The 17,952-nt window shown below is 42.8% G+C and overlaps 1 protein-coding gene across 1 annotated transcript in view; it reads left to right on the top strand.

Moving 5' to 3' along the window:
• The window catches only part of IGF1R (insulin like growth factor 1 receptor), a 261,977-nt gene that overhangs the window by 241,781 nt on the left and 2,244 nt on the right, over positions 1-17,952 (top strand). Inside the window, exons 16-20 of the mRNA XM_026648353.1 lie at positions 658-887; positions 1,252-1,362; positions 4,390-4,549; positions 5,446-5,575; positions 11,340-11,474. Of these exons, the coding sequence (XP_026504138.1) occupies positions 658-887; positions 1,252-1,362; positions 4,390-4,549; positions 5,446-5,575; positions 11,340-11,474 (766 nt within the window). The remainder of the gene's footprint in view (positions 1-657; positions 888-1,251; positions 1,363-4,389; positions 4,550-5,445; positions 5,576-11,339; positions 11,475-17,952) is intronic.

The following is a 17,952-nucleotide window of genomic DNA, read 5'->3' as shown; positions in this document are numbered from 1 at the left end:
GAGGCCGGTTTGTTTACCTGCCGCGTCCACAGGTTCCGCCGATCGCGGCTCCCACTGGCCGCGGGTCACTGTTTCAGGCCAGTGGGGGCTGCGGGAAGGGATGTGCTTTACAACTCATGTTTTGTATACTGAGTTTGCACATAGTTGTTCCCTAGTCATTTTCCATTATTCAAGAACCATAGATATGCTTCCTTTTTTCCACCACAGTTGTCATCCTTTAAGATTTGTGTATGCTTTAGGCTGGTAACAATCAAGTAATCACAATCCTAGATAGAACTGAAACTGGCCATGAAGTTGACAGTCTCTGCTAAAGGTCATCTCAGGTGAGCTAGCTTGATAGTCATGATGGCAACACAAAGCACTGACATTGTTAAGGATTGTAGCTTGTTCCTTTGACTGCTAAGGCTGGGGTTTCTGCAGAGAGGGAAGAAAAAAATCTTGAGTCTTTAGGTGCTATGTAAAAACCTAAGATAGGTAAACTGTCTGGGAAAGAACATGGAAACAATTGCATATATAACTTGATACTTATGTCCTCGTGCTGTGTGCATTTTGCTACTCATAATTCATGGTTGGGGTTTTTTATCTTGAAGCCACAAGTCTTCTCCCCATTTGCACAACTTTGTGTGGAATATCATTGGCCGTTCTCTCTCGCTCTAGTATACGTTCCGGATGAGTGGGAAGTGCCCCGGGAGAAGATCACCATGTGCCGGGAGCTTGGGCAGGGCTCCTTTGGAATGGTTTACGAGGGAATAGCTAAGGGAGTGGTGAAGGACGAGCCAGAAACTAGAGTGGCCATCAAAACTGTCAATGAGTCTGCAAGCATGCGTGAACGGATAGAGTTCTTAAACGAGGCCTCAGTCATGAAGGAGTTCAATTGTCATCATGTGGTAAGTTGCTTGAAATTGAGCAGTTTCCTTTAACGTACCTGTAGTTACTGGCATGATGGTATCAGGTGCCAAGCTTGATTGACTCCATGATACCAAGAGTCAAGACCTCCTAAAGCAGCATGCTAAAGGAAAGTGCTTCCTCATCACACGGCTCTCACGACGTGCGTCATGATAATGCGTTAATAGGGATGGCCGCTGCCACAGAGTTGGGATCGAAATCTTTTCAAAACTCTTCCCAAGATTTGTGGGTGTTGGTTCCAGACTAGGGCCACTCCTAGTTAATAACCGGGCTTTTAATTGGTTAATAATTTCCCCAGTAATAATTAGCCATATCTGCTGGGTAATCTTAACTTTTCCCTTTCAGGTGCGGCTGCTTGGAGTCGTCTCGCAAGGCCAACCAACGCTGGTTATCATGGAGCTCATGACACGCGGGGATCTCAAGAGTTATCTGAGATCCCTGCGGCCGGACACAGAGGTGAGCGTGTGGGTTGGTTTTTTTTCCCTCCACTTGCAAGAAAAGGTAATGAGTTCAACACACCAAACTTGCCCATGCTGTCAGTCTCCTGCCTTGTTTGGAGCAACTGTCCTTGTCAGTGTTTTCTGATGTAAACCTTCCTCACGCACATTGGCCCAGTTACTGTACTGGCTTGGCACAGCTGCGGAGCCTCATTGGTCTGTGCTTTAGTACACAATACCCCTCGCTTTCTGATGCGTAGGTTAGCAGGTTTCTGCAGACCTTTTTGTGTGTCTCATTTTTATCACATCTTATTTCCTCCACCTCATTTATTTTAAAGGTTGTGGGCCTGTCTTTGTTAAATTACACATTATCTAAAAAGAGATCATTGCAGAAATGCAGGACTATCTCCAGTTCACTCCTCGTGTTAAAGCCAACTGGTCTCTTCATTGTGTCCCATAATTTCCCTCATTCTTTTTTCTTTTTAATCTGTGAACTAAGTGTGGTGCATAGTTTACTTGCCCTGCTGGCAGCTAACCTTCATTACTAGCTATAATAGGAGCCCAGTAACTGAGCAATCCGCTTCATCATTTCATTGCTGACTCTTCCGGGGTGTTCATGCCCAGGGCTCTTCAGAACCTTCTCTGAGTTCCTGCTACTCTTTGCTCACTCCCCTGTGTCCGACCCGTGCATTTAAGGAGTTAAATACTTATACAGAATGAAATTTATCTTCTTTCTCGCAATTATCTTTTTTTTCTCTTTGAGCTCTGTTAATGAAACTCCAGCTGTTCTGTGATCTGCTGCTCCTTATGCCAAAAGAGCGTTTTTCACAGGGATAGCAGAATGTGTACAGTAGCACACATGTCCCACCTCTGTGTCACTAAGTGCCTGTTTTTCAGGTTTGAATTAATCTTTCTTGCCTAATCTGACTCTTGATAAAGCTGCAACACAGTACAATCATTTAAAAAATGCACGCGCAGGGTAATTGCTCTTGGATGAAGCCCTACATGCTCTCCCTTTGTTTTTGACATAAATTATGAATGAGCACTTTGCAATAAAACTAATATTTAGTCATGCTCATGTTTAATATTCAGCCCTGTCAGTCTAATAGATAAAATCACTCACTTACATTACAGGGTCCGAAAGGTTAGGAAAGAACGTTAGAGGTCACTTCCTGCTCAAATTAAGGTTGGCCGTGTATAAAATGTGCTCAGCACTTTTCTGTGACCCTCAATTTCACAATGCAGCATTTGCGATGTAAATAATTTACAGCAACAGAGAGCAAACACCTGGTTTGTGTGAATGAAACTTAGGTGTAAAATGAAGGGCTTTTTATGAAACAAAAGGCAGGTTCTTTAAAAACACTGTTCTGTACCCCATCATTTAATGGGAATATGGATTACATAAGGATTGGGCTAGCTTCTCAGCACGGAGGCCAAGGCTTTTTTTTAATCAAGGTACAGGTCCTGGGTCATATTGAAGAGCTCACCAAGAGCGAAAGTAACAAAATTCAGTAGACTTTGGAGACAGTGAGCGGTGATATTATAAACGAGAATGATTGAAAAAGAATTCTGCCTAGTCTGGTTTTCTCTTCTGCATGCTGACTTGTTGTCTCCCCCCCCCTTGAAAAGTGATTGCTGCGAGCGGGAGGTGCTGGGACAGAGAGGGGAAGTTGCTGATCCACAGGGCCACTGGCAGGCTGGAGGCGTGGTGGGGGGGTGGAGGGGAGCTGATAGGGGGGCTGCCGGCCCACCCTGGTTCCAAGCCCCCACAGCCAAACAACATTGTAAGCAAACATTGCGCAACTTTAAATGAGTATGTTCTCTAATAGATCAGCAATGAAACAATGTTAACCGGGACGACATTAAGTGAGGAGTTACTGTATCTTACAGTGCTTCTCATATTGAACTCATTGTTCTGGATAGATGCAGTGGATTGGCTCCTTCCTGACTGACTGCCACAAATTCTTGAGCCAGTGATTTCACCACACAGTCATGGCCCTTCCACAAAGGGTTCCAGCTTACATAGCCCTTGCTGTCAGTAGGGTATAATAATTGCATACCTTCAGATGGATGAATTTTTCCAGGTTTCCTTAGATCTATCCCTGTGGGTCCTTTGCTGTGAGATCCATTCCATTTAGGAATTGGGGAACTTGGAAGGGTTCCCAGAGAAGGAGTAGAGAGACTCATAATAATAAACATGTGACACACATTTTGAAAGTGCTGAACAATCATAATAAACCCGAACACCATCAACTATAGATAAGTATCATTAACACACCCACCCACACAGTGAAATTTTAGTGATTTGATCTGCTCAGGAGTTTTGCCTTCTACTTTCCTGCTCAACCCACTATCCAACACTGCTTATCTTGTAGCCGGAGGTATAAGTCTTAGTCAAATTTGCACTGGCAAATGTTAAACCACAGTGTGATGTGCTGAGGTATATGCAACCATCTCAAATGTTGCCCTCCAGTATAGTACAGCTAATAGCTATGGTAGTCAAAGCTGCATATACCTTTAGCTGATGATCATGAGTAAATCTATTCTATGAAAATTATCTGAATGGCTTTTTTTCCCCTTTTGCAGGAGTATATAAGTAATTCAAGAGGCATCACATCACTGGATGTCAGGAGAAATAATTTAACAGTATCTTGTAACATTTTCTGTTTTGTTTCTGTTGATAGTAGCGCCCTGAGTATAGAATTCTGAAGTAATGCGAGAAGGTTATTTCTTAAAACTTTTAGAAGAACTTTCATAGCAAAAATGACCCGTTTAAAGCAAAACTTGTTTGTAGTCCCCAAAATAGAATGTGCTGCTATACAGGAGCTCATTGTAACCAAGTTTTATGTGGGTGGAGAGAGAAGACGTGATTTTCCCACTAAGCAGATGCTATGGTCTATAATCATAAGGTTTTGTTCAGACTGGTCCTGGGTGTCGTGTCAGACTGACTTCTGATGATCTGATTAAGAAATGCATGTTGCAGTTTTTGAAGTGGAAACAGTTTCTTCCCCCTGCCTCACACTTCTACCTACTTATTCTTGCTCAGAATAACCCAGGCCAGTCTCCTCCAACTCTGAAGAAGATGATTCAGATGGCAGGAGAGATTGCTGACGGCATGGCATACCTCAACGCCAACAAATTTGTGCACAGGGATCTCGCTGCAAGGAATTGCATGGTGGCTGAAGATTTCACTGTAAAAATTGGAGGTGCTTTTTCTTTCCTTCTCTCCCCCCCCCCCCCCTTAAACTCAGATGAAACGGGAGTATAATCCTACGGTTAGCATTGAAAAAGGCACCTTAATTTCCTTAAATTGTTACTAAGTCGAGTATTTGATTCTGGGGGATGAATATGTTCCACCTGAGGACTCACTTAAATGTGCTTATAGTTATGTCCATCTGAGTTTTCACTATCAGGGATTTGGTCCAAGTTCAGCGCTTACCTACTTGAGCTTTCTGGGAAGGAACAGCATAGTCTTTCATGAGATCTGAAATAGAAGATATGAAAGGAAATTGAATTAGCTTTTGGGGGGAGAGAGGGTTTATCTCCAAAAAATAAAAAACACTTGAAGTGATGAGATAAAAGTGATTTGGTAAAAAGTGCAAGTTTCTTCTTAGATTTTTAGGGGAAAAGAATCCGAGTTCAGCATACAAAGAGCCCAGCTTGTCATTGTGTAGATATATTGAAAAAATAATTTTGCTTATTTTATCTAGAGTGTGAATTTGTGCTGAACGTGATAAACTGAAGGCACTGGCCAGAGCTGTCCCTCGAGTAGGGAGGAACTGTTCTTGCTCTTCCACTATGCAATGCTAGCCCTGATCCTACAGTACTACTGCTAGACCAGTTCTGGAACTCCCATAAACGCAATCATTCAAACCTACTCATGACCCAACTCTGTTCCCAGAGAAATCAATGGGAAGATTCCTGTTGGTTTCAGTGAGGGTGAGACCAAATCCTGGGAGATATCTCTGATGAAGTAAACCATTATGCTAACAAATCACAAATACTTTGTGTTGAAGCAGTGATTCTTGGTTGGGCAGGTTCTTTGGGACATGTTAATTATCCTGGCCTGTAGACACATGCGTTTTATTCCCCTACCTTCCAGATTTTGGCATGACCAGAGATATCTACGAGACAGATTACTATCGGAAAGGAGGGAAAGGTTTGCTTCCTGTGCGCTGGATGTCCCCAGAGTCACTGAAGGATGGAGTCTTCACAACACATTCAGACGTCTGGTAACAAAACAGGGGCTTTTAAAAACCGTTTATATACTCTTCTTTTAGCCTCCATCAGATTTTTATGGATAAAAACAAGCACCTAAGGTCTGCTAAGTCTTCAAAGGCTCTGCTTTTCCCCTGCCTATTTTACTGACCATGAGTCACTCTATTTATGCCGTCCCCATTGCAAATTGTCCATCCGAAACCCTTTATCCCATATTCTGTTCTCAGATGCATGCGTAGCTTCCATTAAAAAGTGTCTGCCTGAGACTGAAGGTATAATTGGAGATTGGAGAGGATAAGTGCTTCTTTCAGGGATAGGGATTCAACCACTCATAGCAAAAATCTATGGCCTGTTAACTACGCTTACCCAGAAAAGCAACTTGGTCATTTCCAGTCCTCCTCCTCTGAGAAAAGCATTGAAAAGTGTCAAATATACACTCAGATTCTTCGACCTGATTCTTATCAAATTCTTCTCTGTACGTAACTCTGTTTTCTTACATAGGAAGTACAGAAGCTAGAATGCACTGACCTATTCTTTGGAATCATCCGTTATGTATTTTCCCCTTTAGTTTTTGCATACTGTTTCACTCCAATACTACAAGATCCTTTAAAGAAAAAAAATTGCATAATAGCCATGCCCATGAAGTTAATAATAGAGCTGTACAGGGGAAATCAAAATATGCCTTTTAGAAAAAAAATACTCTGGGAATAACTTTTTTTTTCTTCTCAAAGGTTTGAGGATAGGTGCCCAGCTTCTGAAAGTAAATGCAGGGCTTGGCAAGAGCTTAATATGTCCTGGCAAACCTACATTTCTAAGTCTGTCTTGTTTTCTCTGCCTTCCTAGCAAGAGGTTTTACAGCTGGTGTGTTACAGAATTGGCAGTTGATTGCCTCCAAATGTCTGGAAGTTGGTAGAAAAATTATTTAAGTAGTAAACTATATGATTTTTAAACAGCTTGGATCTTTTGCAGTCAGTGGATTCTGGTTCTACACAGCATCAACTTTGAGTGAAAGTTTTATCATTGAAGTTCTGACAAAGGAAAGCAAGAGGGTTTTTTTTGGCATAGTTCATAACTTCTTTATAAAGCTACTAACCCTTCAACCTATGAAAATGTGTGTTGCTTAGAAATGACACAGACTGAATCCAGCCAAATCCTCTAACTACTGTAGGGAAAAGCAATCACTGTAGAAGTTAAATTTGCCATTTTAGCCACGTGTTGTTGTACATGCAGTAATAGTTGCATTCCAATAGCACCTTTTATTACAACTTAGGTACATAAATAGCACCGCTGAAAACAGCCTTCTCTGGCTAGAGGGTGACAACCAGCTAATATGACAAAGGAGTGGATTGCTAGCAATCTTACTCTTATTACACACAACAAAAGGTATTTGAGGACCAGTGAAGTCACAGAGTAGACAGAACTTCAGTTTAATATATTATCCAAAAAACCTAAACACACTGAACCATCTGGAATTGAGCTGGTCTAGTTTGAAGAGCAGAGCAACACGATTTTGACCCATTTTTATTGCCGACCAATAATTTGTAAATCCACCAGTGGTCCTCAGCTGTCATTTACATCAAGGACTGACTATAGTTGGTCAGTTCTTGCGCCTTGGTAAATAATCCAGCTCATTCCACTTGCTTAGTTTTTCTCTTTAAAACTACCACTTAAACTGCATATTGCTTGAACCAAACCCAAATGACAGACAAAAATTAAAGACAAGGCATGAATTTAATCATCAGAAGTAAATTAGTGCTCCAAGACATGCAAACTGGCCGAGGTGTGGGCTCGTGTGTTATCTAACTGCCACAGATCAGTGTCCTTAGAAATACCACTTCCGAAAGTTTTATGAGTGCTTAAAATGCAGCCACTTCTGCCATTTAAACATCAGTGGCACAAAACAAGTGTATGATTCTTTACCACAGCAGTGTTGTGAGGAGCAGAGGGAGAATACGCATCACTGTAGTGCTATATAATCCATTACTCAATCCAGAGCAAGGTTAAACAAACACTACTTCACTTCAACAGTGGCACAACCATGTAATCCCAAAACATAGGTATCTTAGCAGCAGCTGCAAAAGAAGGGGCGGAGGGGGAAAGCAAATCACCAAAGACGAGGCTGGAAAAGACCAACCTTAAAAAAAAATTATTTCTTTGGCATAACAGACTTCTGCTTGTAAAATTAGAAATTGTCATTTGTATGGTACCATACTAAGGCTCTTACAAAAGGAACTTTAGAGCTTAGAAATATTCAGACATGGTGTTTGTGAATGAGCATATTTCAGAATGCATAGCTTCCAATTCCAGAAGCATTGAGAAATAGATCTTTGCTTCCTTGGAAAGAATTTTTGGGAGCTGATTACATATACTTTTCTGTAACTCCCTATTCAATGTAAAAATTATAACACTCACCCAGAGAAAGAAATGACCTTTGGGGAATAGTTCGTCACTGTTGGGCACCACGTTTCAAGAAAGATCTGGACGAACTGGAGAAAGTCCAGAGAAGAGCAACAAAAATGATTAAAGGTCTAGAAAACATGACCTATGAGGGCAAGCTGAAAAAAATGGGTTTGTTTAGTCCGGAGAAGAGAAGACTGAGGGGGGATATAACAGTTTTCAAGTATATAAAAGGTTGTTACAAGGAGGAGGGAGACAAATTGTTCTCCTTAACCTTTGAGGAGAGGACAAGAAGCAATGGGCTTAAATTGCAGCAAGGACGGTTTAGGTTGGACATTAGGAAAAACTTCCTAACTGTGAGGGTGGTTAAGCACCAGAATAAATTGCCTATGGAGGTTGTGGAATTTCCATCATTGGAGATTTTTAAGAGCAGGTTAGACAAACACAGTCAGGGATGATTAGATAATACTTAATCCTGCCATGATTGCAAGGCACTGGACTAGATGACCTCTTGAGGTCCCTTCCTGTCCTATGATTCTGTGAATATTTATTACCCTTCTAAAATATTTCCTTTAGGATTATTTAATGTCTAATGCTAGAAACAACTTAAACATTTTTCTAAATCCTCTTTTGCAGGTGTAATAGTCAAGGTATGAAGGAATGGTTAAATATGGGGAATATAGTGATGTGTGTCTGTGTACACAATGTGTATCAATAGACTGAGTATATTTCATACCCACGCATTCAACCACACACATCCAAAATCATTAAATTCAAAAGATTTAAACTTTTGAACATCTCAAAAGCATTGAAGCCCAACTTATCACTGTCATGAAATACTCAGTGTCTTGTTATTTGATCTGCTTGTGAGTAAAACAGCCATTCCGGTCTGTTTTAAATAACATATAGAGCAGACCAGATGCTATACATTAAAGACCTCTCCTTTTCAGTGCTCAGGCTTTGAAGTTGCTTCGTGCAAACAATATGGTTTGGCTATATTTTGGGGGTATTTTTCTTGCTTCCAAAAAAAATGAAAATACCGAGAGTATTTTTCTGCCTTTCTGGTAGTATATTGTGACATCAGATTCCACATTGTTAGATGTCATTTTTAGGAGCCAAATGTCAAAATGAGAAAACTGCAAATGGCCAGACATCAGGATTTATAAGCTGTCAGGTGAAATGGCAAACTGTAAAAGTGTGTCTGGAGGGTTTGAAGGGCGAGGGTTTAGTTTGGTAATTCACTTTGTTATTGTTCTTAAAGACTGAGGAATGAGGTAAGTAGGGAAGACTTCTCGTTGGGCTGCAAGGAGAGGGCCAAGATCTTAAAATTAATGCAGTACCTTTTGGGATCCAGAGCCACAAGGTGCCTTTCTGTATGATAGGTCTTTGCCATTTACAATTTCTGCTAGATCTGCTAAACTATTTTAAAGGAGCAATGCAGGTTTGTTCCTTGCAATGTAATCTCTAGTATTGTAGTAGCACTCAGGAAATAAACTCAGTAGCCTCTTTCCTGTGGCTATCAGAATAGCAGTAAGGCACCAAGAAGTGGAGCAGAGATTGTTTTGTTTTGTTTCAAGTGTAACTGCATAGCTGCAAAACCCTTTCGTCATTTCTGGTTTAAACAAGAACCCATTTTAGATACAGTGGATAACCTGAGATGTAAAACCACTCTACCCTAACCGCCTAATAATATTGAACTCCTATTTTCACAACAGAAACCTTACTACTAGCCCACACATCCTTGCTTCCCTATAGCAAGTTGGTCTGGGTGCAATCGTGGTGAAAACAAGGATCTGATTTTGAAAGATAGAATTGTTCTTCTTTGCTGCTCAACAGTGTGTAAATGAGATGACGCTTCAGTCCTGTAGAGATTGTTGATATTATTGTCCATCTTGATCTCATGTTAGTTTACTAACATTTTAAGAAAATTTCTGTAGGTGCATCAAGGCATTAAAAATGTTTTATCTTTAATTACAGGAAGGAGCTGCTTAGTTCTGTGTAAGATTGTCACGGAAAAGAAACATGACATTTTTCATGTCAAGTGCTTCTAAATCATAACTGTACTTGTCTCTATTACCTAATGAACAGCTCACGCTACTAGATCAGCATCTTTCTCCTACTGTCCTTTTGCAGATCTGGAGATAGGTTCCCCGTATCTTGCAAAATGACAGTTGAGCTTCCCAAGATGGTTTAAATGTTCTAAATAGATCTTCATAGCTCAGCGTTGGCTCTTGGTGCAAGAGGCACAGAAAGATGTACATTTTTGCATCCTAAATGATTAAACAGACCCAGGCATCTTCCCCACATCTACTGTAAAGCAAGCAAGTTGCATTGGTTGCTGTCATGTCTCAGATATGTCTTGATGTTTGCATTGCCTCTGTCAGTTGGCACATGGGAGAACCTAAAGCAGAGTGACAAAGGGGGAAACCAGTATTAACCAAAAAGTATTCCTGTGCCACAAGCAGGTTTTTATATGGAGAACAAACCATATGGCATTTGCAGGCTTAGCAGCATACATTTTAATAGGTAGCCATGTCATGGCTGAAGTGGGAAAAACTCAGGGTTTTTTTACTGTTCAGTGTTTCTGTTGTTGAAGCATGTCAGACAAAAGGAAAGGAAAAAAGCAGCTGCCCTCCGAGGAGGGCTATGCTGCATGCTTGTCTTCCTGAGCTCCCTTTCTTTCCCCATTTGCCAGAAGTACCTGAATATAAGAGAGAAGAAATGTCACGAGTTGTTTTTGCGTTTGTTTGTTTTCCCCACATGTCAGGGTTACACTCATCATTTCAGTGGCCTTTCAGGGCCAGCTTCATCTGTCACCGCAACAGTTTTATTTCCAAGTGTAATTGTTATGCTAAAAGAGTTACACTATTTTAAGGGTTTTTTTTATAATGAGTTTAGTTATCTGCTGGACACAGACATCCTCTACAGACTGAAACGGGACGTGAGCAGCAACAGTGCAAGTCTCTTCACTGCTCTCTCCTCTCCACCCCCCTCCCACAAATGCACCTCACACCTGAACTTGGAAGGTGCACCTGCGGAGATGAGAACAGAGTCCATTCTCCTGGCCGTGTCCCCACTTGGCACTCATGCTGACAAAGTAGCTAGACTGCCAGTTAGAGTCAAGAACAGTGATGGCTTTTGTTGACACGGCGCCTAGACGGAACCCCCCAAACTCATTAACATTGAGCAACCAAGTAGCTATCTGATGTCAACAGCTTTTGGTCACCACCAACTCAGAGTTAGCAATGAAAGTTTTCTTATCATGTTATCAGTATCTTGAGCAGTCAAGTTGGTGGGTTTTTTAAGAAAACACCCCGCCATATTCTCAACCAAAATCTTGCTTGTTTGCGTAACACTTTTTAAGTCGTAATTGTTTTCCAGGTCCTTTGGTGTTGTCCTATGGGAAATTGCAACATTAGCAGAGCAGCCATACCAAGGCATGTCCAACGAGCAAGTTCTTCGCTTCGTGATGGAGGGAGGCTTATTGGAGAAACCAGACAACTGTCCTGATATGCTGTAAGTATCGCCTGTCATCTTTATTTTTCACTTTGAGCTAGGTTTGATGTCCTCTTTAAACTGTGATGCTGAGTTACCAAGGTAAATCCAACTCTCACTATACTCTTGTGAGCTGACGGGATTGTTTTTAATTCATTGATGTTGTGGTATAACTACTGGAAGCATCAACAGTCTCTTTTGGAGCATGGGCTCCATCTTACTCATGTGATCAGCCTCGTTTTGACCTCCACTGTTCATTGGTGCTGCAGTGCTACATCTGTTTTGAGCTAAGTATATTTAACGTGTCCCTTCTATGTAACCTCCCTTCTCCTCTCCTCTCTCTTCTCCCATCTAAATCCAAATAAGCAACTAAAAAGGCAGTATGAAGGATTGTTCTAGCAGTGCAAGTTTCTAATTGAACTGTCCCTGTAAACTGAACATGTGCCTTAAAATAACTTGGCTAATAGCAAGAATCCCACATTAGCTAAACTTAGGTTCTCAAATAAGCAGCTAAAGCTCTTGTTTTCTCTATCCAAGGAAATATAAATTGTGTAAAATAAATGTTTCTGTTTGGGAAGTTTATCCTAGTAGTCTTTCTTAAACCTTTCTATTTGATTTAAAATAATGTGGTTGGATATCAAAAGAGAAAAGCAAGAGTTTGGGACGGCTGAAATAAATTGTGAATTAACCCTTTGGAATCCAAGCTTTTTAATTCAGCATGCAGCTAAAATAATTCAGCATGCAGCTAAAATAATGCAATAATTCTTCTTCCCAGACCCATTACCACAGTTGATAGCACTCGTTGCATTGAGGTCAACATTTTCTCCTCCCTTCACGATTTCCTTTCCTGTAAGCATAAAGAGAAAGAAATGTCCAAATAGCTTTCTCCAGTTCTATTATCAGCGTTTAATCAAGTCTCATTGCACTAGAGCTTCTACAGCTACAACAGGCTTCAGCCTTTCGCTTTACATTGTTAAAATACTTCTGCTGGGTTTTGTGTACAGTCGTTTCAGTTGTTCAGTCTTTTACTACTTTGATATGCTTCCCAAACTAGCTTTCTGGAAGGAAATGCTGTGTCTTGCAGTTACTGAAATTTGTTGGAGGCCTACAAAAGGGATGCAATCACTTACAGGCATCAGCTGCTTGGGATTCTTAGGAAAAGAGCCTCTGGCTGGAGGACTTGCTTTGGTTTCAGATGACAGTCAGTGTTTTGTTGTTGGAGGAGGATGGCCGTGGGCGGTGGAAGGAGGAGGTCTGACTGCCATCTGACGCCCCCATCTCACATTCTTTCCCTTCCATGATTCTGTGGAGAATTCCTGGCAGTCAGATGGCTTTGAAATTATGCTTGACATTATGGGAATTATACAGCAGGGGCTGGGCATGTGGAGGGACCTAGGTAAGGTGATCTTGTTTCAGGCAGCAGTAGGAAAGCAAGTTGTACAATGGGAATGAACTTGGCAAGAGATTTAGCGTTAGAAATTCCTCATTAACCTGGCATATGGATAGAAATTACAGAACCATAGGGCTGGAAGGGACCATAAGAGGTTATCTATTCTATCCCCCTGCACAATGAGAAAATCTCTTTCTCTCTCTCTCCCCCCCCCCCCCCCCCTCCCCACCTTCCCCCCTCTTCCCCCGGGGGGGAGAGGGAAAGTAGAATCTATCCTGGCAGGGAAGGACAGGTAAATGATACCTCATAGATTGGATTGTGCATAAAATGCCTCTGCATCTTCTAAAATGCAGGAAATTAAAAGTGCTTTTAACTTTTGAAACTTCAGTGACTTGCCCCACCCTCCCTCGCAGCCTGCCCTGTTTTCACATTCAACAGACTCCTCAGTCTGGTCAAATCCACATGAAAGCACCAGAGATGTGCCCTAACCCAGCGCCACACGCAGACATTTGCTTGGCTGTCAGTGAGCGTATTTGGAGTTGCTAACTCCTTGCTGAGCCATTTCTTCACATGTCTCCCCCCCCCTTTCCCCCTCCCCCCCCGCCCACGCTGCAGCCCGTCAACGTGAGATGTAGATGTACTGTAAAACAGTATCACCAAACAATGTCCCATGACCACAGCCAGGGCTGATGAGTGCCCTCTCTTTCCTCCTCAATGGTACATTGGCCCTGAGGTCAGAGGGGCTCCCAAAATGTCTATACATCCGTTTAAATAAAATGAAATGGGAGAGGATGGGGTCCCAGTGAATACCATGTACTGAGGCCCCACATTTCTCTCGACAAGCCTGATCACAACCGCTCCAATTAGTGAGCTCTTCCTTCTATATCACCATGGGACATACAGAGGAATGGTCAGTATGCAGAGATTTCTCTTCCCCCACCTTTAGTCCTCCCTGTATATCAAGGGTTCTCAAATTGGGGGTCATGAGGTTATTAGGTGGGGGGGGGGAATCGCGAGATGTCCGCCTCCACCCCCAAGCCCTGCTTCGCTTGCAGCTTTTATAATAGTGTTAAATATAAAAAAGTGTTTTTTCTTTATAAGGAGAGGTGCACTCAGAGGCTTGTTGTGTGAAAGGGGTCACCAATACAAAAGTTTGAGAACCACTGCTGTATATTCTCTTTCTGGTCATCAATGGGTACGTCAGGAAGAAGAAAATCCTTGGAAAGTACATTTCTGTGCATTGTACTGAGGCACAGATGGCCCTGGAATTCAGTACCAGTCTCATTGCACATCCTCAGTTAATGCAAGGCAATTGTTGGCAAGTGTTCTGTGAAGACCCATATCGAATGTGGGAAGTTCCTTTTTTGGTGGAGGGGGATAGGTGTGATGATCTTTTTCTCTCTGGTTTTGACCCTTAAGACTGTAAGGTTTTTCTTTCAAAGCATCGTGCTCCCGGGCACGTCAGCCCCACTGGGAATTGTTGTAAAGTGCAGTCACCACATAGATGCGTCAGCCTTAATTTCATCTGCCTGTAGAGGGAAGATATTTCAATATTCAATTCAAGGTGTCCAGGAAGCTAAGTCAGTCTGCTGCAGGAAAGTCAGTACACTCCTTGCGCTCAGCATAGTGTACATGGCAAGGCCAGAAGGGGAGCTAGGAATCAGGCCGTATAAATGTACCACAAGACGCACCTTTGTAGCTGTGGGGCCTCCTTCTCCAAATTTGTATGTCTTGAAAGCAGCTAAAATAAAATGGGGTGTGGTTGATGTCTGCGGAGGCAGCCAACATGTTTACCCTTCGGGCACATTGTCGTACAAAGGCTCCCCCAAAAGGATGGAGGGGGTAAAATGCTACACAGGAAAACCCGCCATGACCCTCGCTTAATAATCTATAACAGTAACTATCCAGATTGCTCACATGTTGTCTTTCTGTAATGCTGAGGGCGATTGTCAAATGTAGGGCCTTTTCTTTCTCTCTCTCACTCACTCACTCTCTCTCTCTCTCTCTCTCTCTCTCTCATCACTCTCTCTCTCTCTCTCTCTGCAAGAAGCTCTGAGGTTCCATCTTGGGTGGACGTGATGCTTGTATGTTGCTATGCTTTGCTACCCTCTAGCAGGAGAGAGACATTAACGTCTAGATCAGTGTTTCCCAAGCTTGGGACGTCGCTTGTGTAGAGAGAGTCCAAGGCCTAGGGATGTGCTGGCCGCCGCTTCCCGCCGCACCCATTGGCCTGGAAAGGCGAATCGCGGCCAGTGGGAGCCACGATCGGCCGAAGCTGCGGACGCAGCAGGTAGACAAACCGGCCCGGCGCACCAGGGGCTTTCCGTACACGAGCGGCATCCCAAGTTTGGGAAACACTGACGTAGGAGATGTGTTGCTGCTTTTCCTCCCTTTGCCACCTAAGTAGCATCTTCTATACTGCAGTTGTAATAGCAGTGTGCTGTGCATCACACTGCGACTGTACATCAAGGAGTTTTGTTACTGTTAAAGTTCATAGATAGCGTGTTCCCACTGGGATTTTAAAAGTTAGTTTAGTTGAGGCGGGAGGGAGAATTCTGTGTTTGAAGCAAGAATGCTTTGAACACTGGCTTCCCTCATCTGTAGCTTAGATTACCAGCCAGTTTAAACAGTTCTGATTTTTGCTTTGTCTGTGGTTACAGCTCATTTTAGAGCCAGGATCTACCGCTTGCACCACTTAAGACAAATACAGAGGTCATTCCTGCTTTTGAGAGGATGTAGTGGGCAGCGGGATAGTAACAGCCGTTACTTTTCCTTCTAAGTTCCTAGCTGTCATCAGACCCAGTCATAAGGAATCAACTCTGATGCATATTACAAATATATATTGAGTGAATTATGGTCTCTGTTAGTTGCTCAAAATATTAAAAAGGAATTCGGCTTTTCTAGCAATTTATCTATTTAATGCCCCGGTGCAGAAAGCACAATGACTTTTGCTGCATTTTTGTGTAAGCAGAAAGTGGAAAATTCATTTCAAGGACACTCAATATTCTGCTGCTTGGTGATTGCTGTAACTTCCCAGGCCCGGCTTGCCATTCCTCAGAAACATAGGTATTTAAAATAAAAAGAGAGTTTTATCAGCCCGTAAATTTTTCCAATTGTCTACTGGAAAGTTTTCTTGTTGAGATAGTGTCAACAAAGCCTCCAATCCCACAGAGTAAAAAAAAAAGAAAAGAAAAAAAAAAAACCCTTCCTTTTATGGGAAGCACTCTTAAGGTTTTTGATTCTGGAATGGCTTAAAAGAAACATCACATGTTCTTGTTTGTGCTGATGTCACATGCATTACTTCACTGCTTGTGGTATCTCCTTAGCATTGCCCCTAGGCCGCAGGGCTCTGAGCCAGTGAATATCCAGTGTTCCTGGCCCCAGCTAATGCTTCTATTCAGGGATATAGCAGTCAGCTGGAGAGGAAACAGCAATGAAGTAACAGAAATGGATTTTATATATTTGTGTGTGTGTGTGTCACAGACTTTCTCTTCTTTTGTAGGGGAGGGGAAGGCACATTTTTATAGGTTGATTTCAATCTAAATATAAAAAGGTTTTAAAAATAAAAAAATTTTTTTTTTTATATGTGTACATGTATGTTGTGATGCAGCGGCTAGCAGTTTAGGTGATTTTTTGTGTTACAGATTCTTTTGCTAGATTACTTTTAGTCATTGCATTAAAGGGATATAATCAGGTAGTTGATTTTTGTTCCTGATAATATCAGGTTGTGCCCAACCTAGTATTAATAGAACTGTGTTTGTAGCTAAAAGAAACATTTCAGTGAAGATAATTTTCGTTTGGATTTAAACATTCCCCCAAGCTGTTTGCAACCCAAACATAGCAGCATACGATCTAGCTCAGAGGTGGTCAAATTACGACCCACGGGCCACATCCGGCCCGCAGGACCGTCCTGCCCGGCCCCCGAGCTCCCAGCCGGGGAGGCTAGACCCTGCCCCCCACACCCCCCCCTGCAGCCTCAGCGCAGCGCTCCTGCCTGGCAGTGTGGCGGTGTGGCTGGCTCCGGCATGGTAAGGGGGCGGGGAGTCTCGGGGGGCAATCAGTGGATAGGGAGCAGGGTCGATTGGATGGGGCGGAGGTTCTGAGGGGAGCAGTGAGGGGACGAGGAACGGGAGCGGGGGTTGGATAGGCGTGGGAGTTCCAGGGGGCGGGGGTGTGGATAGGGATCAGAGAGGGAGAGAGGTTGGCTAGGGAGTGGGGTCCCTCGGGGGCGGTTAGGGGCCGGGGGTCCCAGGAGGGGATGGTCAGGGGACAAGGAGCGGGGGGGTTGGATGGGTCAGGGGCAGGGGCCAGGCTGTTTGGGGAGGCACAGAATTCCCTACCCGGCCCTCCATACAGTTTTTTGCAACCCTGATGTGGCCCTCGGGCCAAAAAGTTTGCCCACCCTGATCTAGCTTATCTGTTTCTTTTCTCCATAGTATCAGTGCCTCCCACAAGTAAAACTAACAATAATTCTGTCTGTCTCTCCCTTGCTGACAAGAAGCAGATTTACTGGGCGTTGATTTTGTTTCTTTTTGGAAGTACATACCCATGACTATGAGGGTGGTATTGCAGAAGATCCTGGGTGAAGAGATGAGTGAGTGCATGAGAATGAGAAAGTGAAACTAGCTAGTCTGCTTTCCTTGCATGTGGAAAATACTGCAAAAAATAAACAGAGTAAATGGTGAAAAGTAACTGGATGTTGAACATTCTTTCATTGGGGTTAATTTAATAACAATATATTGAGGTATACCTAACTCATAGAGCTGGAAGGGACCTCGAAAGGTCATAGAGTCCAGCCCCCTGCCTTCACTAGCAGGACCAAGTACTGATTTTTGCCCCAGATCCCTAAGTGGCCCCCTCAAGGATTGAACTCACAACCCTGGGTTTAGCAGCCCAATGCTCTTACTGAGGTATTGAGGATTATAGTATCTTTAAGTCACCTTTGTACTGTCCCAATCCTGGGCTGCTCTGGAGACCAGAGAACACCCTAGCATAATTTAGAAAAACCTAGGGCCCTTCTAAATTATGGAGCTTCCCTGGGCTTTCCTACGGGCCACAGCACTGCCTGGAATCTCCACAGTACTGTTTGCTGTGGTCAATCTCAATATA

Source organism: Terrapene carolina, unplaced genomic scaffold (genome assembly GCF_002925995.2).
Source record: "Terrapene carolina triunguis isolate 2854851 unplaced genomic scaffold, T_m_triunguis-2.0 Scaffold67, whole genome shotgun sequence".
NCBI classification, from domain to species: domain Eukaryota; kingdom Metazoa; phylum Chordata; order Testudines; family Emydidae; genus Terrapene; species Terrapene triunguis.
This window is presented reverse-complemented; position numbering and strand designations above follow the sequence as displayed.